At 35.2% G+C, this 25,203-nt stretch overlaps 1 protein-coding gene across 2 annotated transcripts in view; it reads right to left on the reverse strand.

Moving 5' to 3' along the window:
• The window catches only part of LOC145984357 (small glutamine-rich tetratricopeptide repeat-containing protein beta-like), a 62,391-nt gene that overhangs the window by 21,588 nt on the left and 15,600 nt on the right, over window positions 1-25,203 (reverse strand). For both annotated transcript variants that reach the window (XM_083118012.1, XM_083118011.1), the window contains exons 2-5: window positions 17,902-18,114; window positions 16,154-16,278; window positions 14,188-14,337; window positions 9,900-10,160 (exon numbers count right to left, since the gene is read on the reverse strand). In XM_083118012.1, the coding sequence (XP_082974138.1) occupies window positions 9,900-10,160; window positions 14,188-14,337; window positions 16,154-16,278; window positions 17,902-18,111 (746 nt within the window). In that variant the 5' untranslated portion in view covers window positions 18,112-18,114. The remainder of the gene's footprint in view (window positions 1-9,899; window positions 10,161-14,187; window positions 14,338-16,153; window positions 16,279-17,901; window positions 18,115-25,203) is intronic.

Here is a 25,203-nt window from a genome sequence, read left to right on the forward strand (position 1 = left end):
TTCAACCGCATCCCATTCATCATCTCTCGACCAGTCCTGATGATGATTCTGAGAAGGAATCGAAAGCCTGGACAAACTCTTAAAGTGTTTTTTATTGTGCAGTTTGTGTTGTTTTTAACACGTATGTTGCCAGCACGTGACGTAAGAAGTAATTTACTGTCATATTTATTACTTAGTTACAAATGAACACTGTAAACACAATTATGGTTTTGGTATCACAGGCATGCACAGATAACTTCATTACATTAAATATTTCATGTACTCTCAGTATAATAATGTTTAACCTTCAACTATATCTTGTAGTAGTTGCATCTAAAGATCAGTCACTATGTGGTGTACTCTCTACCAGAACACATATTCTAAGTCAAGAAGCTGTTGGCATATATGAGCATGAAAAGTCTGAATGAAACTTCCAAAAATGTATGTGGATAAGTAGAGCCATGTAGTGTACCAGTACTATATATTACAAAATTACGTGATGATGGGAAAGGCAGAAAATGTTCCACATAGTAATTGCCATAGGACTCTCTCTTCATGTATAATTATTACTGTATACCATTTTGTAGGTTTGGTGCGTATTACTCACAATTCCAGAATATAAAAAGACGTTAAAAACTGTACTTACATATGCGAGTATGTTGTTCCTATTTTTCTTTCTTTAGAACTACGTTTCGGAGATTAACTATCCCCTTCTTCAGGTTCATATGAAACAAGTAGGTACTTAGCATAGTACAACGTCGAAATGTAATAAAAGGATTGTGGACAAGGGTTGGTGTGGATACATTTAAGATATTATATCCCTGCCCTAGACATATATAAAAAGCTTGTCGTTCACTAAAAACTTGCACAATTAACCTATTCTCATGTTAAAAACGTTAAAATACTAAAATACCTGTGTGTATCATTATATACAACTTGCAGGTTTGGCCTTTCCTGCTCAACTGTGCTTCCTTATCTACATGAAGGTTACTCCTCCAAGAGCACTTTCCTCTCCCCTTTATTTTCTTAATTCCCTTATCGCATCACAAATCCAACGTAAATTCTCGTTCTTCTCGAGCAGCTTGGATAACTTCCGGAGTGACGTGGAAACCGATATTGGGTGCAATCTTCCAGGCTTTGTCCAATTTTGAGGAAATTGATCCACCCTTCTTCTAAATTTCCTTCATCCCTGTTAAGATTATTCTTCCCCCCTCTACAAATATTCGCTGTTTCCTACACATTTCTTCCTAAAACAGGAAAAACATACTCGCATATGTAAGTAGTTTTTAACGTTAATTTATAACGTCTTTTTATATTGTATTATTACTGTATACTGCTAATTAAGTGTAACAAAATACACTTGCTTCAAACCAAGACCTAACTGACTTATAGTTAGTGACTACAGTGTGATAAGTAGAGGCATGCATATTTAGTCTTTGACGAAAACACGAAATGTGAAATAACACATAGCAATGTTAATTTTTCATGTTTCTGAAAGGTGTGGGGTTAATTTTCCTACCCTCTTTTGTCACGAAATGATGTGAAATGAACTGCAAAATGCGAAATACTTTTAAACATGAAATTTAGAGTTTACATACCGATGCGACACTTTCGGAAGTTTGAATTATCCTGCGAGTTATGCAATTCGGAAAATTGATTAATTCTGCTGTAAGTATTTGAGAAGCAAAAATGGACTCTTTTATACAGCAATAAACTTAATAACTACATAAATGTGCTATTAGAAGGGATATGTTTATTTTGTGTAATAAGTGCAGTTTTCAAGTCAAATTAGGATTCACAATTTTAAAATCAAAACATAACACTGAAATTTTATTTTATTTACCGCTTTTGAACCCAAAATTGACTCTGTTTTTGTACCAAAATTTTGCTTTTTTATTTACCAAAAATATGTGCTTCTAGTAAGAGCTTACCATGCACAAGGAGTGGGAATACGGCCAAGGGGGAGACCAAGATGTCGGTGGAAAGAGCAGATAGTGGTGAGTGTTAGAAGAGGACAAGATTGGAACACCATTGAAAGAGAGGAGTGGTGGAAGACCAGGAAAAAATGGAGAGGCTTGACTTCTATGCCGACCCAGCCAGAGGCAGGAAACGGCGAAGGATGATGATGATGTGCCTCTAGCGATAAGTAATCTTAATGATAATAGCTAAAACAGATTATTTGTGGAAGAAGCCTTCATATGTATACCAATCTGAACAATTCCTATAAAAAATAAATATATATATATATACACAGGGTGTCGCAAAGCTCTTTCAACAATGCTTGGGTGCTGGTAGATATCATAAGAACAAGTAACTTTTCCCTATAAAGTTTAACTCGGAAGCGCTTAGTTTCTGTGCTATAAGCGCTTAAAATCTATCCTGTACATATGCAACCCACATAACTACCAGGGGCGCATGGCAGGGTTGCCACTAGCATTCCTCGTTAAGAGAGACGACTTGAAAACAACAACTTGGAAGTCTTGCCTGAGCAAAATGATACTTGCGATGTTCTAAGAAGCATAGACAGTATTTATAAACTGACCAAGACAAATAATGGACATACTGAAATTCAAGATTATTCATTCTAAAATATCTCCATAATTGATTGATTGATTTGGTTTACTTTAATTCACTTTTCTGCCACTTTTGGCTAATCGCGAAGATGAGGATGATATGATGAAATAACAAATGACACCAATGTCTAGACCAGGATTTAAACCAGAGACACCTGGCACCATAGAGAACTGTGCTAACCACATCACCACGGAGTGTTTCGTGTATCATGAAATAACAATTGCTAGGGACACGTGAGATAGTGTAGTTCCAACTACCCTCTATGTGTAGTCTTAAGCTCAATATGTTATTTAATGATTTTTTCCATGTGAATATTTTGTTCTACAATGCATGTATCTGATTAGTGAATATTTTGTTTTGAATATATAATTATTTTACCTCATCCTATGCATATATTTCTGGTTATATATTCAAGGCGAGTAATCATTTGAGTTTGAGTTTGTATTTTAAGTCCACTTTATGCACAGATAGGCTAATTGGGACTGGACCAACAGTTTAAAATGGGATCTGAATCACTGTGTGCCTCCACCGGAATAATCATTTTATTATGAACAAGTAGTATATAGGCTGTTCTTTACTTGTTTCTGTGGGTAGCACAGCAATCTACATGTTATAGGTAGCTTATGTCATAAAGATGTGTTACTATAAAGCCAATGGTCAGGCTGCTTTGATATTTCTACATCATATTTCTTGTGTGTGTGTCTAATGATATTTCATGCATAAAAAATGTCATATTATGAATACAATGGAACCCCTATTTTATGTTCCTTGATTTTACATTTTCCAATATTACACATTCAAACATTGTGGTCTCAATAAAGCAACATGTTATACAGCTGTCATGGATTTTACATTTTCTTGCATCACCTTTGTCACCAGGAAAGGTACAATTCCTACTTTGCATTTTATGTTTTTTTTATTGGGATCCCCTCAAAAACACAAAATTGAAGTTCCACTGTACTTTCTTCTTCTCCACATCTAAAAATCATATAACATACACAACCTTGGGCTAAAGTAGCTTTAAGATGAACTTCACATAGCAGTTCTTGTACAGTAGACTTGCGATTATCCGAGCTAATTGGGACAGAGATTACCTTGGATACGGAAAAACTCAGATAATACGGAGATAATGTGTTAATAGGTCATAAATGACGAAACAACACCTAAAACTGTATAGCAATTATTTATTACTAATACAACATAAATGAGAAGATTACTGAAAAGTAATAGGCCTACACAGACTTAAACACCACCGTAACAATCGGATACACCGAGAATGTAACGAACACGTGCAGCGCGGACGGTGACTTTACTCCATAAACAAACAGGGGGGTTATGAAGCGCAATGTTTTCCAACCACTCCCTCGGATAACCCGGAGCCGCGGTTAATCGTGAGTCTACTGTACTTTATAACAATAGTTTACTCTAGTAATCTATCTATGGAGTTCAAATGTGTAATTATCATGATGAATATATGCAATTTCTTATTTCTTATTTTGTTAAAGGAATTTCCAACATTTGCCAAGCAAGAAAACAAGAGTTGCTGCCAAATAAATGAATCTACATGCAAACAACTATAACACGAGTGTACCTCTCTACAGGGTCAAAAATAACGAGGAATTGAAAAACTATTAGCCTGAGCTTCATTATCATGCTTTCCCTATTCGATAACACAGCTTTTGCTTCCTCATTCAACAATTTTTGTAATCAAAAATAATCTTTCAGATATGAGTAAAGAAAAACAGTGAGCAGAAAAAAGTTTCAAATCTGTAAATATGCAACATGTTCCACTTAAGAGGGATCGAGAAATAATCAATAATTGAAGTGTAAATAATGGTTTATTATCACACCTTTTTCATAGGCGTAGTTAGGTAGGGGCTTGGGGCAGAACCAGCCATTAGCCCTCCCAAATGCATGTGATACATGCATAATATAATTAAGGAAAGATAAACTGCACACAGAAATTAGATAATTCTCATGAAACTTTGATGTGTTACTCACAGATGTCAGATGTGGCAGTCACAGATAAGGAAAGAATATCAAATTGTTCTGATGTAGAAGACAATGTGCCTTTACGGTGACCATATGTTCCGAACAAGATTAAAAATATATATATATATATATATATATATATATCACCGTTATTTCTTTTGATCTTCCACCTTGGAGCGCTAGGTAGACAATGTTACATTCAAACAATATTGGCATTGTATCCAGTATTTACATAAATGTAGCCTTTCAACAATGAGTTCCTACGATTGTGTTATTTTTGGAGCATGAAAAAGAGAAGCCATCATTGTAGAGACAAACAGAAAAGCAGTTCTATAGGGAAAAAGTGTCAGTTCAAAGAAGTAAATTTAGATTCTGTGGGTTTGTATTGCGAGGGGGATATCTAAAGATGTATGCCTAAATGTCGCGATCCTGTACAAGCGATTCAATCATGCGTAATTGTTTTATTAAATGGTGATCATTACAGTTCATTGGCAAAATCACTCTTCTCCAAGTCTTTTGTGTGCGTTGCACTGCGTCACCAATATGTATGCAGATGTGCCAGGTTTATTTGGATTTTTCATTGCACGAAGGCAGTGCAGTTGAAAGTTGTGTTCAACTCTCGTGGTGATGGGTGAATCTTGTGGATCAGTTCTAGGGATGCTTGGAATCTCCAGTATCTCTTGGGAGTCTTGGGATAGATTCATTTTGCTGGAGGTAAGAAGAAGCTTATTTGTTGTTTCAAGTAACCCACAGAAAGATTATCGTGGAAGGATACATGCTTATGCTGGTTGTATAAATCATCTTTTCAAGATTGGAATTTATCCGAAAATCATTCTTTGATGTTGTACTTACACTGTTTGTGAAAATAAAGCACAGATGATAGAATGATCATTCCTTTTAATAAGGAGTTTATTACTAGTAAAAGTCAGGCGTCAAGCAAACAGGCTTAAACTGTTGAATTTCAGAAATAAATTTAAATAATGCATAGTCAAAGTGATCATATAAAATCTCCTTCGAATGTCATAACTGATGTTCTTTTGAAGTCGCATGGCAAGGGTTATATAAAAGTTGTTTGGTCCAAGATCCTCATTTAAAACTCTAATTTTCAGGATAATTAAATAATATTTCACCAATAGATAGCAACTTTCTAAATCCTTCATGCCATCATTTATTAGTGTATGTTCTTTCTTATATATTTTGTTACATTCAGATCTTGTTTTGAGGCTCAAATGGTAATTATTTTAATAAAAAAATGAATTTATCCTACATAGAGACTAAGAATAGTGCACCTTTTGCGATAAATCAGTCACTTGCGAGGTTCTCAATTTTGTAATAGTCTGTAATTCTTAGTTTCCTTAATTCACTTTTTCAATAGAAATTTTCTTAAGATCTGAAAGCGTCATAAAACTTATAGTGTTCCAGTTTAGTGCATTTAATTTCAGAGTAACATATGTTTCTCCATATAAAAATACACATTAATTTGTTAAATTTTTCTTTATTTTTTTTATACGACTCTGCTCATTAAATGTTGGCAAAATTTATATGTTGCTGTTCATTCTGATTTCTGATTTACCTATAGGCGGTACTGGACTACAATCTGAATCAACAAAACTTAGAATTGCATTGGTTTCTGTTCGATTAGATATTAAGCACAAGGGCATCCACAGAGGGGGTGGAGATATCTGGAAAGACTTCATACAATCAAATTTTGAAATTGTAGCATGAAAACATGGACGAGGGGTGTCATGAAAGACAGCAGATTAAGTGCCTATGCAAATTATCACAGTGGTGGGGATGCTATATAAGAATTCTCTAAACTGGAGGAAAGCATCACTTTAAGTACTGCTACCCCCCCCCCCCCCCCCCTGAGAAAAATCCTGCTGGCGGCAATTAACATCCAATTATAAGCATGCATAGAATATCCGCAGAGGCGGCGATTGGGTTCCAAAACTGGGGGGACAAGGTGTCAAAACAGGAAGGGGAGGAAGGAGAGTTTACTTTCCCTTCCTAGATAAATTTAGCATAGTGCAAAAGTGGCAAATGTGGGGGGACTGCTTCCCTCACCTCCTAATCGCCGCTACTGTATATTGGTAAAAATGAAGATCTGCATGTGAGATTTAATTACTAATTACAGCCTACTAAATAGTATTCAGAGGAGCAAACATTTATAAGATTATTAAGATAGCAAACCAACGAAATTCATTCCCTCTCTCCTGTCTAAGTTCATCTTAAAGTTTTCTCCATGAATCTAGTCGCAAGTGGTTCTCAGTTATAGTAAAATTAGGAAAATATGTAGTAAAATTAGGATTTTTTTTAATTTCATTTATTTTACTTTGCATTTTGTGCCACTTTTGGCTAATTTGCAAAGATGGGGATGAGTGATGATATGAGGAAATTGATGAATGGACACTCACCCGGGACCCCTGGCATCGTAGCACAGTAATAGGAAAATGCAAAGTTTTGTTGTAAAGAAATGAAGGAAATTTAAATTTTCACTACTCCATTACCTATGTAGATTGTGTTTTTAAATGCCTTGCAGCATTATAATTTGCTCAGTACTATGAACACAGGATTACCCATTAATATTTCACATATTAAAATTATACCTTCTTTATTCTAAAGAAGAAACGTGGTCTTTAATAAATTTGCAACCATCTATAATAGCATATTTATTGCTTTTAACGATTCCATTTCTTTTGGATAAGATAATGTGGAGATCACCTGTCTCCCAAGGAGAATGCCAGCGATAATTTCTGTAATGGATAAAAGCATGAATAAAGCCCCCCCCCCCCCTCCAAGGGGATGGGCAAAACTACGACCTTTTTACATGCCTTGATGTAGAAACTCTCAGAGTTTAGGAAAATAGTCAATGTAACTTGATTTGTGCACCTTGAGTTGCCCTGCAGACATCTAACTGGTATTCAAGCTCCTGCCAAATGTTCTGTAGCATCTGTGGAGTGACTAGCACAGCTGCATTTGTCATGCATTGTGATTCTTGTGCATCTTGATTGATTGATTTGGTGTTTTAAGTCCACTTTATGCACAGTAAGGCTAATTGGGACTGGACCTACAGTTTAAAGTGGAATCTGAACCACTATGTACCTCCACTGGGTATTGAACCCGGGACCCCTTGATTGCAAGGCGACGACGCTACCACTGCACCATCGGGGAGGCTGCTTGTGCATGTGCAAGCACATGTATTCACTATTAGTGTATAAACTCTTGAGAGTTTCTGAATCTTGCAAAATGAAAATCATAACACTATCTTCCTCTGTCTTTAACGGTGAGCATTTATTTCTCAATCCATCTAAGCAGAACATGCTGTACAGTTCTTCAGTTTTAACATGTTTCTTGACTTTTAGTTTGTGCACCATCTTATAATGTAACCTGAGAAGAGAGAAACTGGCTGCATCATAAAATGATTGCATTGGTTCTTCATACAAAAGATAAAAATAATTTAAATCTGCACAACATTTGCAGTTTCATTAATCCACAATTCAGATTTCCTCTAAGAACATGATTACAGGAAAATTTTTATTCACTGAACATCCAACTTACAGAATAATATTATAAATCCTACTTTTAAAGTGTTTTTGTATAGGGTTACCAGACGTCTGTTTTTTCCCAGATATGTCCTACATTTTAGCCTTATGTCCGGTGTACAGGAGGAATTTGAAATATATCATAAATGTCCTACATTTTGAGCATCACATTATATTTTTAATTAGGAAAATAAATGTTTCAGTTGAACAAAGAAATGATGCAGGTTACAAGTCTATGGACTGCACTCCCAAATTCAATAGTGAAATTTATTTTGATTCAGTCATTGCCCAAAAAAAAGTAAAAGTTTGTCCTGCTAGAACAAAAACGGAAGCATTTAATGAAAAAAGTTTTGGTTGGGGCCACATTCTGATGTCACTGTTCAGTGCCTGAGTGGAATTTCTTGCTTTGAGGTTTATACTGATGACAAAAGGTGTTTCCCATTCTAGTTCAATGGGGGTATAGAGAACAAAGTAATTGAACTAAAAACTATCCAAGTGAAACTTCTGCAACAATTTCAATATTTGTTTGCCATTCCAGGTTATAATGCAAAAGTTGAGAGAATACTTTCGTCAGCATTAGCACAACAGACTCATGAGAGAAATATTTTTTTCATAAAAGTGTAAAAGGTTTAGTACTGGTTCAGTATAATTTCAAAGAGTTTTACTGTTCAGTCTCCCATAAATATATTTGGACTAAACCTGAAAGTCTGATAAAAATTGGATCCTATGAGAAGTACCAGTTAACATGGGTTAAAAAGAGGGGTATTGTTTAGTATTAATTACAAGTTTGGAAATTTTGCATTTAAGAATTTATTAAAAAATGCCAACCCAGCCAGATGCAGGAAACAGCGAAGGATGATAATGAATTCATTAAGAAATCATATTTTTTGAAAGCTGAAAAGTGTCAATTTTAAATGACTTTTTAACTTGTTCTAGAAATTGTGTATTGTTTATTGTGAATGTTTTGTGTCCTACATTTCGATAAAGTCCTACATTTGGGGACATTATGTCCTACTTCTCCCTTATAGTGATCTGGTAACCATAGTTTTGTAGCAATGTTAAGATTTATTGTATTATTTTGGAACATACAACAGCTATGTGGGTTCATAAACTTCTGTGACCTATGCAGAGACTGAGTTCAACATGCCAACAGAGAATCTTTGTTATTTAAAAAGAAGAGCTAGAAAGATTCTCAAGGAATTTATGACAGTGGATGAGACCTGCGACCATCACTTTCAGCTAGATTCAAATTCCCTTTCTGAAAGTTACACATTTTCAGTCATCACCTTATTATTGTTGCTAGAACAAACGGAAGCCTGATTCTACAGAAATGTAGCACCTAACCTCATAAACAATACACATCATAAGGAATATGTTGATTTGTTTTATTTTACTTCACCTTTGTGTCACCTTTGGCTAATTGCAAAGATGGGGACGAGTGATGAAATTGATGAATGGACACTCGCAAAACATCCACGCCCAGGCTGGGATTCGAACCCAGAACCACTGGCATCATAGTGCGATGTGCTAACCACTCTGCCATGGGCATAAAGAATATGTATAAATTGGCAGACATTGTTGTGTCTCAATTAACTATCAGTGTAATGTTTCCCTACAGTTAAATTGTAAAATATTAGATTGGCACTGAAAATATCATTAAAAAGAAAAATTTCTCTTTCCTCAGGAAACATGTTTTAAATATATCTTTTGATCAAATTTTGCAACAAAAAAAATTCTGACCATGTTCTTAAGCAAAATATACTAAACATAATACTAACCAATATCATCTCTGCATAGAATTATACTACTTACACGTTTTGCATTCCTGGATCAGACAACATCTGAGTGGCCATATTCAACAATGCTGGGTTACTGAGTATAGAACGAAGATCTAGTCCTCCAGGTAATGCAGCCCCTGCTCCAAGAGGAGTCTGACTGGTAGGCCCATGTGTTAATTTATCCTCAGCAATGCGAAGATTGTTGACATAACTCTCATTTCCTGGTTCAAGTTCCAGAGCCTTTTTGTAGCTTTCCATTGCTTCACTATGTTGATTTAAACTTGAATAAGCTAATCTGAAATGTTAAAATGTCAAATTATAACACACTCGTTAATAATGCTCAATGATTCACATTCACTATACCTGAAAACTTTTAAATAAAAGCAATGAACCCAAAATGTTATTACATCAATTTTAGTTTGTGTAATTTCCATTTGCGAAAACACACTTGAAATGTGATTATACTGTCTAGCTACCTTAGCCAAGACCATGGACCATGGAAGTGTGGATGCGCCAACTGGTAGTGGTCAGTGGCAAAATAGGGGTGGACAGCAGTAACTGCACTTTGGTCAGGATGCCGGTTCTGTGGAAATCGTCAGTTGTGAAAGCAACAATAAACTTTCAAACATAGTAGCATCACCGCCAAAATACACACATATATATATATATTTATTGAATTATGTACGAGTTCAGAATGAAAAAAAGCCACCCATATACTACATCAGCAAACAAACAGAACATTATCAGAAAAGTATTCATTACGTCACATTAATAGATAAACCTGACTGTAAACTAATAACTTTATTTTAGATCATTCAATTAAATTGATCTCCTTTGTAAATATTAGCACAAATGTACACAGCAGTAATCAGGATAGTATTCACTAATAATAGTATTATAAATATAATAAATTAAAGAAAATGTAGTAACTGAATGGTTTGTGGCATTGTGTATTGTAGCAAGGGAGTTTTGTAGAATGCGCAACAAGGACCAAAATGTCACATTTCTTTTTTCCACTTCAAAACCGATTGTTACGAATTGTAAGAGCCATCAGAAACAACACAGCAAGTGGTAATAATCACAACAAGCAAACCCATACAAGCAAAATACCACAGGGTGGTTTGGTGAGTGCTTCTAACTGCTTCCCCTCTCACATTTGGAATCGTTCTTTCCAGCTAGTTTTGTTTTCCTTGGTCAGACTGTACATTTTTCAAGGGACTACTGTTAAAGAATGTATAATGAAGAAAATGTATAATCCAGGAAACATTTTAATAAGTAGCTGAAGTTCAGTTTTGGCATGTACTTCCATTTTACCCAAGCTATTGCCACATCATGTGGCTTCTTCAGGAGTCAAGACAAGAATAGTCAGTGTTTAAACCAAGGGTTAATTTTAATACTGAAGGTAAAAGACAATGCAGAGTGCCTTGTCACTGCTTCCTATTCTGTATCAGGCTGGCAACTGACTATCTTATTCAATATAATTCAATATTCAATAACTAACTCTCTAACCTTTTTAAACCCGAAGGTTCATGGCTGCAGCAACACAGGCCTTCCATCTGTCCCTATCCTGAGCAAAATCTATATACTCTTTTCCATCCCTACCGATTTCCATTAGGTCCATCTCAACATTATCCCTCCATCTTCGTCTTGGCCTTCCTACAGGTCTCTTACCACAGGTTTCCCAACAAGAATCCTGTAAACTTTCTTTCCTCTCCCATTTGTGCCACATGGCCTGCCCACCTAAGTCTTCTTGATTTAATCATTCTAATAATATATGGACATGAATAAAAATTATGTAGTTCTAAATTATGTAACCTTCTCCACTCACCTGTCTTTTCATCCCTTTTAGGTCCAAAGATTTCACTAAGGATCTTATTTTCAAATACTCTCAATTTATGTTTCTCTTTCAATGTAAGGGACCAAGTTTCGCATCCATATAATAATACAGGCAAAATTACTGTTTTGTATATTTTAACTTTTAGTTTCTTAGATATTAAACGAGAAGACAAAAGTTTATGAAGAGAAAAGTAACATGCATTTCCTGAATTTAGCCTGCATTTTATTTCCTCTTTAATATCATTTTCATTTGTTAATATTACTCCTAAGTATTTGAATTTGGAAACTGGTTCAAATGAGTTGTTATCAGTAATTAGATTTTGATTATTACCTAACACTTGGTTTCGGCTTGTAAGCATATATTTAGTTTTCTCTTTGTTAACTTCCAAACCTATCTCTGTAGCAGTTTTGAAAAATATTTTAGCATTATTCTTGATTGTATTTATATCATCCCCTAATAAGTCTACATCATCTGCATATGCTAACAACTAAGTCACACAGTTTAATTTTAGTCCTTCGTTAGTTTCTTTTACCTTCCTAACAGCATATTCTAAGGCAAAATAAAAGAGCAATGGAGATAATGCATCTCCTTGTTTTAACCCATCATGAATTGTAAATTTGTCAGACACATTAATGCCCACACGAATTTTACTTTCTGTTTCACTGGTGCATACTTTTATCATATTAACAAGCTTCTTAGATATTCCAAACTCTACTAATATATTGTATAATTTATCTTTTTTGACTGAATCATATGCTTTTTTTAAAATCAATGAATAGCTGATGGACATTTTGATTATATTCCCACTTTTTCTCAAGTGTCTGTCTGATGTGAAAAATTTGATCTGTTATGTCTAAATCCACATTGATAATCACCTATAATTTCATTAGCATATGGGGTTAGTCTTATTAAAAGAATGTTACATAATATTTTACAATGTTGTTGAGAGTAGAGAAATTCCACGGTAATTATTGCAGTTCATTTTATCACCTTTTTTAAACACAGGAACAATTATGGATTCTTTCCGCTGTTGAGGAATTTCTTCTTTATTCCATATTAAACAAATTAATTTATAAATTTGACATATTAAGGAATTTCCACCATATTTAATTAACTTAGCTGGTATTAAATCAATGCCAGGTGCTTTTCTTATTCTTTAGCCTTTTAATAGCATCTTTAACTTCAGTCAAGTTAGGTTCTGGAACTAAAGGTTCTGCTGTGTGGACTTCATTTACTTCTGATTTATCTCATACATGAACATTTAAGAGGTCATTAAAGTACTTCTTCCATCTATTTAAAATATCGCTTGGATCGGCCAAAAAATCACAGTTTTTATCTTCTATCAAGTTTACATTAGGTTGCCACCCCTTTCTAAATTCATTTACACCTTTATATAAATCTCTGATATTTTTATTTTTGCTGTTTGTTTCAATTTCGTTAATTTTACTTTTCAAGTAATCTCTTTTTTTACTTCTAAACGTGCAATTAACTTCTCACTTTATTCTTTATAATTGCTTAGATTTGTATCATCAGAGTTATTTAATCACCTAAGTCTAGCCTGATTTCTTATTTCTATTAGATTATGACATTCATTATCAAACCATGGCTTACTTTTACTTGGTTTATGGTATCCTATAATTTCTTTAGCTGCTGATTCTATTGCATTACGTATGTGCTCCCAATTCTTATTTATGTCTGTTTCATTTATATTTTCATCATCATTTAAATCCTGCAAACATCGAATCTATTTGACAGTTTAATTTTTTAATCTTTCTTAATTCTTTCATCAGCAAATTTTCCTGTATTAAATTTTATAACTTTTAGATTTTGTTGCTTATGATTTATCACTGCAAGTCTTTCTCTTAATTTAGCAATTACTAAATAATGGTCACTGGCACAGTCAGCACCTCTATGTGAACGAATGTCAATTATACTAGTATGCCTTCTCTTATCAATGAGAATATGATCTATATGATTATGAGTTTTACCATCTGGTGAAGACCAGGTATATTTATGGATATTTTATGTTTAAAAGTGGTACTTTTCACAATTAAATTCTTTGAGGTTGAATTCAATATTCAATGTATAATATAATATTCAGTATAGTTCAGGTAGTACGAAGTCAGTAAACTGAGGATTACATCGTATTTGAGTGAACAATGGGAATCCCAAATGAGCCTGTTGTAACAATTCACCATCTATTATAAGCTATTACAATGAAAAATTCATCACAGTGAAAAAATGTGGTCCACCTAGGCTTTGAAAGTGATGTTGATGCCCTATGATAGTGCTCTAACCAACTCCTCTACCAAATACAGAAAGACTTACAAATTCCCAACACAAAACATTTTTCAATCCCGTAATGTGTCAATATTACTTTTAATGTATCTTGCAAACACGTTAGCAATATTTAGCATGACTACACTCTTACCATCGACCATGTTCATCAATAAAATACATAATCAGAAAGACAAAGTTGACTTACCCCAATCTGCCATATGCTTTGCTGTAAGACGGATCAATTTTCAGAGCAATTTTACAATCCTGGATTGCAGCACTGTGATTTCCTAGTTTACTGTAAGCTGCAGCTCGATTACAGTAATAAATTGCATTTGTGTCATCTAAGTCAATTGCCCTGTAAGAAACATAAAAAATCAACTAAAATTTCTGAATTACACTAATATTATTCAAAAGAAAAAAGCAAATCTCATTTATTTACATCATAAGTATTTTATATGGTAAAATACAGTGCAACGCTGATTTCACATTTTTTTTTCATGTAACAAACATGAAAAAACATAAAATGAGGGAGATTTTAAAATCAGGAAGACTATATTACACACTGCTACATTATAACCATAAAGACTGAATGTATAAAGCAAGGTTCATAACATCAGGTGTCCACTGTATCAAGCAAACTACTGTAGCAGATAAAAACTTTGTTCGATAAAATCTCAACTATATAATGTTTTCAGCTTTGAGATTGCAAATTTCTGCAACAAAAATATGCCACAGACATTAGCAACACTGGAATTTGTTGCTGATGAGACAAAAGAATGTTCATTTTTATTAGAACAAAACTGTTGAAATCAACGTGTCATCGGATATGATGCTAATATCTGTTACTTTCAGAGGATTATTATAACAATTTCTTTATATTACCTTACTGTTTGGTACACACAGCAGATGTAATATATAGAAATTTCAGCAAAAAATGCAGTCTTGACCAGGCAGAGCAATGGTAGAGAAATGACGCAGTAAGTAAGAAACCCAGGTTCGATTAATTTGGTTTATTTTACTTCACATTTCTGCCACTTTTGGCAAATTGCAAAGATGAGGATGAGTGGATGATATGATGAAAGTGATGAAGGGACAATCGTAAAGAACACCCATGACCAGGTTGGGATTCGAACCTGGGATCCTGGTGTCATGGCACAATGTGCTAACCACTCTGCCATGGTGGTGTCAATCAAACCCAAGTTTGTCCTGGTCGAGCCTGCATCTTTTGCTGAAATTTCTAAGCAGTTTTTTTACATGTGTGTAATGCGTATACACTGAAAATACTAAAATTCTTCCCAATTCTCCATTACCACATTCATCGTTAATTTCTAGAAAAATATATTTTCAACATAAATTGTGGCTTTGTTATGGAATCCCTGAAACACATGCTGATATTCCTATATTTTATACCCTTTACTGGCAGACAAACCAGAACAAATAAAAAAAGTAATATAAGTACATATTCTTACCAGTATTCAAATCAGGACACAACACAGCATGAAAATAAATAGCCACAAAGAAATTCAGAGGGGAAAAAACTTGGCAGGAGCTGAACTGATTTCAAGTTGCATGGATGCTGCTACACATTCTGACAGTAGTAATGCCAATCATTTTCTGTAGTTCTCTATATTTTTTTAATATATATCTTGCTGGCAAGTTATAGTTTGTCTGCTATAATACTCCACTAAGTTCTTTCTTTTAACACAAAACTGAAAACTTTGTTTCAAAGAAGTTAACATGTATAGCAAAGTTTTACATAGGCGGTATCTAAGGAGAAACTATCCAACAATAACGAAATAAAACTAACTTACGTGTGGTTTAACAGGTTCTTTACAAAAACCGATGTTTCGTACCCAATGTGACATGCATCCTTTACGAGAGAGAGATGTGGCCTTGATGCAGATTCTTAATCCTACTACTTTTATCCTTATATCCTTTTGGCCGTTTTTATTGCACTTTTATCCTTTTAATGTGATTACTTTGTACTACTCTGAGGAAGGATCTGGAAACAGGTCCAAAACTATGGTAGAGCTTGTTGACATATTTTCTTGTTATTGGATCAATCATTTTGATGGTTACCTTTGCAACAAATTACTGTTTACAAAAGTGATTTGTGTACCTGCATTGAATAAGAATTTAAAACGAAATGTTTATACAGTTGGAAATCTTACCTGCAATATAAATCCAATGCTTCTTTGTACCTATCAGATTTCATCAAGGAATTCCCTTCATTTTTGTACAACTCTGCCTGAAGTTTGTCTGCAGAGGGTATTTCACGATTTCTAATCTCGGGAAGCTGGAACAATCAGAATAAAAATTCATTTAGAACAAAAATAGTATTTGTATAAACAATTTTTCTACCACAGAACAGAATATCTAAAAAATAATAAACATGAACAAAACATCCAAAGTTCTTTATTCAGAAACAATGTCAACAGGCAAATTGATAAAAGAAATGGTATGATTCAAAATAGAATTTATTATTCTAATAATGAATCTTATACCAATAAAGAAATATGCCACTTACTCGTAACCCACACATAAACAGAACTGATGTGTATTAGAGTTAAAACACTTATTAATACAAAAAGTAGTTAATAATTTTTGGTTCTCTGAACAGTCAATATCACTGAGCTGGGTGAAATTCCTAGTGTTTCTCTCATGCAATTATGTGCAAGATCATATTGCAACAATAGAAAATGTACCTCTGTTGAATGTTTCCTTCAAAATAAAATATGATCACCATCAAAATAAGACATCAATAGCAAGTTTTATTCACCTCTCATAACAAATAATTGAAATGATGTGTGTGTATTAAGACTAAGATGATATTGATGTATTGGTATCCTGGATTATGCAGAATGTGAATTTCATAATTGAATGATGGCTATTTTAATATTTCGATTATCTCGAATAATTATTTGAATATTTTTAAAATAATGTGCACTAATGTAGTACAACTGCAATAGAATACTTACATTATTTAATAATTATAAATATTAAGGATGAACCAATATGGAATCTTTCCACACCAATAAACTACAGTACCAATATAACAACATATGAACTACATGTATATATTCTTAAAAATAAAAACAAAATGACAGAAGTTAACATTAAATTAGAAGGTACTTAAATGTATATATTGTATTGGTAAAATTATTGCTACTTTTACTGATAATCCTATATTAGCCAATACAGATAGAGTACTCCCGGGTTTGATACCCGGTGGAGGCACAAGTGGTTCGGATCCCACTTTAAACTGTAGGTCCAGTCCTCATTATCCTTCCTGTGCATAAAGTGGACTTAAAACCAAAACTCAAAGATAGAGTACTGAATAATTTATCCCATTTCAAATAAATATTCTGAACACAACTGTGAATTGTTACAATGTTTGAGCATTGCAACTGGAACTAGTGGCAATTGGTAAGCATGTGTGTATGTATATATAAGTGTGTGTCAGTTACAACCACCACAATTTTTAACTAACCTTTCAATCAATAATTTAGTTATATTAAAAAACGTGGGAGTAAAATCCATGAAAAACTGATCTGGAGAAAATTATTAATGCTCCATCACCAAGATGTCAATTGCTTTCCCCAGGTATATAATTTGAGCTCCTTTATAAGTGTCACACTGCATTCAAACATGCTGTTACTGACATTAAATAAAGATTGTTATACTTTTATTTAAATTCAATTTTAAACTAAACTTGTCACTCAAACATTTTTACAATTCAATGTGATGGCTTGTTACAAGTGATTGAAAATGCAGTTTAGTAGAACATTGAAAGAAAACAAATATTCTTTAAATATATAGAAAGACTTAACACATACAAGTTTCTCATTTTCTTGCATTTCTAATAAAATGTAGTCAAGGTTATTACAGTAAGAACAATAATATATAAACTTATACTTACCCCATCTGAAGGATTAAGGTGAGAATAGAGCTCAAGCAATGGACGAGATGTCTCCTGAGCAAGATCTTGTGGCTGAATGTTGTACGCACTCTCCAAGCACTGGACTGCTACTTCAATTCCCTCACGTGCATCCGGATTTGCAGATCTGTCTTCTATTTCTTTGTTCAAAAATTTTATTATTGCACACACCAATTTTCTGGCGTCACCCATTTTCTAGAAAGATACAAAGTAAATACACAATAAATAAAGATATTTGCTTGTTATACCTGTATGAATTGTCTTGTGCAAGAAAATGAAACACAGAAAGTAGGGATGGGACGGACTAATCGGTTCTCAATCAGTATCGGCCGACATAAGCATATTGTGTATCGGTTTATCAGTCAAATTGGCAATTATTTTACTGATCCAATATATCTATAAATATCTTGTAATTTAGTGCAAAATTGTAACATCTTGTAATAATTTCTATGGATAATCTCCATGCCCTACTTTTAAGAAAGGAAATGTCTAAATATGCAACTTCTTTGCACTGGAGTCACCTGTGATCTATTCAGGTTATTCAAGGACCATTTGAAATTTTATATCAGATCGGTAGAATATCGGTTATTGGTATCAGTACTTTATCGATATCAGTCCATCCCTAATAGAAAGCATCATGTTGAAATGGACTAATTTTATGATACCATCATAGTTTCTGATATCACGGAGAAAAACTCACAACCCAGAGTTAAGGGTTATTACACATCAAGAAAAATGACATGACCTTTTTAAATACATGTTGCCTATTAGAAACAACAGGTCCTTGTATCATATTTTTATTTGCCATCACTGCCACTTTTGGCTAATCACAATGACGAGCATGATTGATGATTAGATGAAATTGATGAAGGGCCAACCACAAAAAAACGTCCAAGCCCAGACCAGGGCTCGAATCCGGTACTTCAGTTTTGTCAAAAGTCTTGCCAACTAATGTGCTAGGCTTTACAATAGAAACAATATTACCTTACTTTTAGTTTACATGATAATATTTCAGGTGGAATGTAGTTTAGAGCAACATGGTATGAATCAAGGGAGACTTTTTTTTTTTCTCATTTCACTTAGAGTTTTCCTTTATATTGTGCAGTAAAGATTTGTCAGAAAATTAAGATAGGAGGAGTATAAAATGCTACGTTTGTTTTATTTTTTTAATATTATAAATATTTTCTGATGTCCTCCTCTTGAAATGTTCTATCTGGTAAAAACACCACAGTTACGTGATTTCTGATTTCATCTCATATACTTTTTGCTACTGATTAATTCCAACAGTACATGCCAGAAGTCTGAGAGGAGAGACAAGGATATGAAAGAATGCCACTCAATTCATGGAACAATTCTAGTGTTTTCTGGGAAAAAGGAAATATCATGGGCTCTAGTATGATGTCAATTTGTATTAAAAATGTGTAGCTATATATTTGTCAAAATTTAACTCTTTTGAGTGGTGGATTGGAGGGGGTGGATGCTTGTCATTGTTGAATTCATTTATAAGGATTGCATACCCAAACTACACAACTTTCAAAATGGCATATATATTAGAAAGGCACATGTAATATGAATAGATAAAAGTGAACTATAATTATATAACTTAACGCATGGCCATGAAATTAGGCAGGTGGCAGAAGTTTGCACTGTTTCCACATCAGAGAACAACCCTGTGTGTTCACAGGTTTAAGAGAATGGAAGATCTCATTGTAGAGTTGGTCTTCATAATCCATGTGATACAAACTGACAGTATTTGCTCAAAAGCTCAGGGATGACACAAAGGTGCCCCAGAGTCTGATGTTTGAATTTGGCAATGCAGCCTGGCTGGCAGACTGTATTGGATTTCCAGACTTTTGGTCAGACTGGCACACTGCAGGCAGATTATAGTGACGTGTGAGGCCTAAGACTCGTGGTTTTGCATAGGTAAATGTCTGAATCAATTATGCCACGATTTCCCACTATCAAAATGCTAGCGGAGTAAAATTATGCAAAGTTTAAAGAGGGATGTCGGTGTATGCACAAAAAGAACCCAACAACGTGCATCTCATGCCCCTGGAGTACGCAGGATCTGTTTCGGACTTCGGAAGGATGTAATTTTAAAGGTGGCTATTGCATAGCTGTGTTGTAGAGAAGGCAGGATAGCCTACGATATACAATATTTATTAATTAACTATCATTTTTAACCTTCTTTTTAAAAAATTGTTTAAAAAAATGAAAATCGAGGATTATTTTATGGAGGGTTACATCAGCAGGATTTTACCCAAGTTCTTTAGTGCATTAATTAATATTTGTGACAAATAAAAATTTGGAAATTTCTTTAATGTTTAATGTGAAGCTCAGCTTACAAAACTGAAGTTGTATCATTTTCTATGTGTCTACAACTGCTTGCACGCCTTTAAAACAATTATCCAGTTGTATGAAAATTGTGTCTAACACCGTGTTATCATCTTCTTACTTTGAACCAGTTCTCTCCATTGGTCCTGAAGTCTCCTGATTCTTTTCTCAGATAATTCAATTGAAATTCCCTACTTGACACATATTTCCGTTGCTACTCTATGTTATTCAATTGATAGTCAAAACTTACATCATTTGCAAGTAAGCGTTCCCTAACAGAACATATGCAAACCACGATATTCTGCTTGCAATGACGTAGAAGTGGTATTTATCTGCTCCAAGACTACATTGAACAGTCAATAATACATAAATGAAACTGAAAGATTCAATTTTGTCCCTAAGCTTCACTCCTTTCATTTGGTTTCTTGCATGTTAATATTACGTAAGAAAAACTTTCAAAACATCACACAACTCTCTTTAAAATCATACCCAGTTTCTTATTAGCTAGGATGACCATAATATTTTGACCCAAAAACGGGACATCTCAAGGAAGTTAGTTTACCCTCCCCCCTGAAAAATCGACAATCATAAAACTATTATCATTTGTTAAAGTATGGATCACATAATTGAAACAACAAACAAAATATGAACTCCAGTTATAAAAGAATAATTGTAAGCTCAGTATGGCATGTAGTATCATGGACGTTGCTACTGTGCCCCCCTTAAACAAAATTTGGATCGATTAAAAATTATCCTAAATTAATACTACATAAAATGTTCATGGAAATTTGTAGCAGAACTCAAGCACTGCGGGGGGAACAAACTTGCTATTCTAAAGAAAATCTTCAGAAGCAAATTTAGGACACCAAAATTTCCACTCTGTTGTTTACTGGTTTGTAGCCAGTCATATAATATGCCTGCCTTGAGGTTACCCCTGCACCACGTTCCTAGAAACCAGTTCAAACTTTTCCATACAAATGATCCTTCCCTTACAGGTGGAATCAAAGTCTCTGCCAAACGGTCAACAGTAGGGGATCGAGAGATACACAAGAGTTCTTCAATAACTGATTTCCTTCTTAGATTTAAAATTTCTCCCTGCTTCAACTTCAGAGCTTTGTGTTCTTGCAAGTACCTCATCTCGAGTTTCGGTGGATGCACAATGTGTAGTTATAAAGTGTTGGATAAATTCCCATTGTTTGTGATAATTTTTACATACAGGTATTGGACAAAATAATGGAAACACGAGTCAGAAGTGGGACATATTTTCAATGTGCCTGGTAATACTGAGCACGGCGGAAATCAACCTTCTCTTGTTTGTTGCAGTTAGTATGGACTGTGCACCGACAGTAGAGTGAGGCAGTGTGGTAGTGCACGTTGTTCAGGTGTAGTGAGTGTCCAGTATAGCCGACCTGACGGAGTTGGAGAGAGGTCGAATTGTTGGTGCCCGTTTCACTGGAGCATCTGTGAGCAAAACAGCAAAGTCATGCAGTGTAACACGAGGCACGGTCTTGAAAGTCATGACTGCATACACAGTGCACGGTGAAACAGGGTCTGCTAAGCACAATAGTGGTTGAAAGACGAAGCTGCACGAAAGGGACCACCGGGGCTTGAAGCGTATTGTGACGTTGCAGAAGAAAACAATGGCCTCCAAAGTGACTACAGAACTTAATCAGCACCTAAACATCCCGTGTCATGCAAAACAGTGAGGCGGGAACTGCATCAAATGGGTATCCATGGGCGTGTTGCTATTGCCAAGGCCCTAATAACTGAGACGAGTGCTCGAAGGTGACGTGCATGATGCAATGACCACAAAACTTGGACGTTGGAGGACTGGAAACATGTCACTTGGTCAGACTAGTCAACCTTTACGATCTTCCCCACTACTGGGCGTGTATTTGTATGGCGAACACCCTCGGCAGCATACGATGTGGACAGTCACCGCCCGACTGTCAAACATGGTGGCGGCTTTATTATGGTCTGGGGCATCATATCATGGTATTCGGCAGCCCCCTTGTCACATTACAATGTCGGGTCTCATAAGCAGTGTATAGAGAACTCTTGGGTAACCAGATCCACCTAATGGTGCAAACCTTATTTTAAAACTGGAATGCCATCTTCCAGGATGATAATGCCCCCATTCATACTGCTGGCACTGTTCAACAGTGGTTTCCAGAGCATGCTGATGAGGTTCAACATCTTCCCTGGCCCACCCAGTCCCCAGACCTGAATATCATCGAGCCTCTGTGGGCTGTTTTGGAATCCAGGGTTCGGCATCGATTTCCACCTCCTTCGTCTCTAACTGAGCTGGAGGCTGCGCTGCATGAAGAATGGCTTCAAATTCCACTCACCACCATTCAGGACTTGTATCGGTCTATTCCGCGCTGAATCCAAGTTGTATTGCATGCTAAAGGTGGCCCAACACCGTATTAATACATGATGTTCCAACTTCCACAGGTGTTTCCATTATTTTGTCCAATACCTGTATATATTGTTGTTTTGTTTAGTTTTCGTTTCTGCTAATATTTTCATAGGAAGAAATTTTAAAATTTTAGATTTGGTCCCCCCAAACTGAAAAACCTTGCTACATCCCTCTATGGTGTATCTCCTGGCCTTTGATGTTAGGCCTAACATGCTAAAGTTGAAGAATGCCAGAACTGTCATAACACATAACTAGGGACGTGAAGTTTTAGTTTTCCCTAAATTTCGAGGTTATTTTTTACAGCAATTCAGTGTTATTTATTGAAAATCGGTGATATTTTTACATGCATTTTTCCTGTTCCTTCTACACTTAAGATTTTCACATTGCTTTAGTTATGGAAAATTAAGGCAAATTTTAGTTTTAATGACAAAAACAAATAAATCGAAGGCTTACCTTTGTGAGAAATTACCAAATTTCTTGCATTTAGGAAACTATTTCATCTCATCGGTAATGAAATGTTTATTGAAGGATATCACCCAAATCTTTGAACACGATCATATTTCAAACCTTTCACACTCTCAGAATAAAATTTTCAAAAATTGTTTTCTTAAATTCCTTTTCAGTTTACAATAACATTGATAATTTTCCATGCACAGATGGTGCATAGTAAATGTTCACAGTATTCACCCACCACACTTCCAAAGAAAGAAAAACCTTCTAAATAGAAAGATAGCAGTTTTTCTCCATTCACTTTAATGGAATGATTGCTTTAACAAAGGCTTCCACAGTTCAAAGTGTGATGTACACCTTGTCTTCCTTCCTTCTTTTAAGCTTCTCGAAGCCTTCGATGAAGAAAGTTGCCAGTTTGTTACACTCACATTACTTTTGTTTTCGGGTCTCCCCAACAGCGTAGTGGTTGTGTCGCCACCTTGTAATCAAGTGGTCCCGGGATCAATACCCGGTGGAGGCACCACAGTGGTTCGGATTCAACAAACTGTAACCTTTATGTCCATAAAGGGGTCGCAAAACAGCCTCTCACTTCCATTGCGCTTAATCAAGGAATCCTACCGCTCCTATGTTATTAGTTCTATCTGATGCATAAAGTCTTTCAGAAGCAAACTAATGAATTCACTGCTGGCTTTGGAATGCTGCAAAGTACACCACAGAAGGAAAAGGAAATGAAAGACCCTGCACAAACCATGCAGCATCAGCGATTCTGACTGACTGAAATTTCTCTAATAATGCCAAAAAATCCCTCTCAGAACTCAAAATACTGTTTTGTGTACACACACATATACCCACACACCCCTATTTTCCTCCCCACACAACAGGTGTTTCTTCCTGAAAATTTTCCCGTTCCCACGAAACTTCCCTTCTGAGAAGATCCCCGCAGCGAATTCTATTTCAGGACGAGGTCAAAGCATTGTCAGTCATTTCTGCGCCAAACTGCAATACATGAAGCATGACAAATTCTTTTGAATCGAACTTTCACAAGCTAGACTAGAAATGGACAAATCTCATAGCGCTTCTGGTAGTTCTTTTTGACCAGAAGAAGTGTTATGCCCAGTTTATAGTGCACATTTCGTGGCATTTTTCGCGTTAAAGTGCAAAGTCGGTGTTATCCTGAAAAATGGCATAATTCGTGATTCCAAAACACCAAGAACTTGCCTCCGTTACCTGCCCAAATCCATTTTAAACACTTTATTTTGCTTTCTTCAACTTTTTGGTGTTATCATTAAAATGAAAACTTCACGTCCCTACACATAACCCCTCCCTCAAACTCTCTGTAAAGTTAACTAGTAACCAACAAGATAGACTTCATTGTTGAGACATGTAAGAGATTTTTATCACATGTCCACATATTGTTCAGGATTGAGCAAACCTGCTCAAAGGGAGCGGAAGTGATACTAGGCAAGAGTAACACCATTTCAACCACTTTTAGAAGGACATCATTCTTTATGTGATACATTTCCAACTTACCAAAAAATTTGTACCCATTTATCGGACAAACCAACCATATTTTCTCTCCAGTCTTTTTGAAGTTGTGTTACGATTCCACTAGTAAATTGCCACTGATAGAACATTTGTGATTTGTTTTCTGAATTAGAAAATATATTAGCTACTATAACCGATGTGCCAATTACAAATCCCCAGATGTGCCAATTACAAATCTCCATCGCTTTCCCCCAAGATCTTAATTTCTGCTCTCTGAGAAGAAAACCAGATGCCCCGAGAAGCCAGCAAAGCCAGCGTTCATTCCCATGAAGCCTCCCATATATCACCGCCCCTACTTCAAGAGGAAGGAAACAGTGTGTCCGGCAATAAACTCCCATATCTGTCCTGTACAAATTCATCTAAACTCTGGCTCACGTCAAGATAATTTCAGCCCAGATGGAGCCTATCAAGATAATTTCGGCCGAGAAGGAGCTAATCACCTGGAACTTCAGGCATTTAAAATTTAAAGACTTTCTTCTCCTTTTAAAACAAGGAATCTTTGTTTTTGTGAGACGGTGCAGGTGGCCAGACTCGGA

The sequence above is a fragment of the Lepisma saccharinum genome, chromosome 2, assembly GCF_977018435.1.
Source record: "Lepisma saccharinum chromosome 2, izLepSacc3.1, whole genome shotgun sequence".
Taxonomy (NCBI): Eukaryota; Metazoa; Arthropoda; class Insecta; order Zygentoma; family Lepismatidae; genus Lepisma; species Lepisma saccharinum.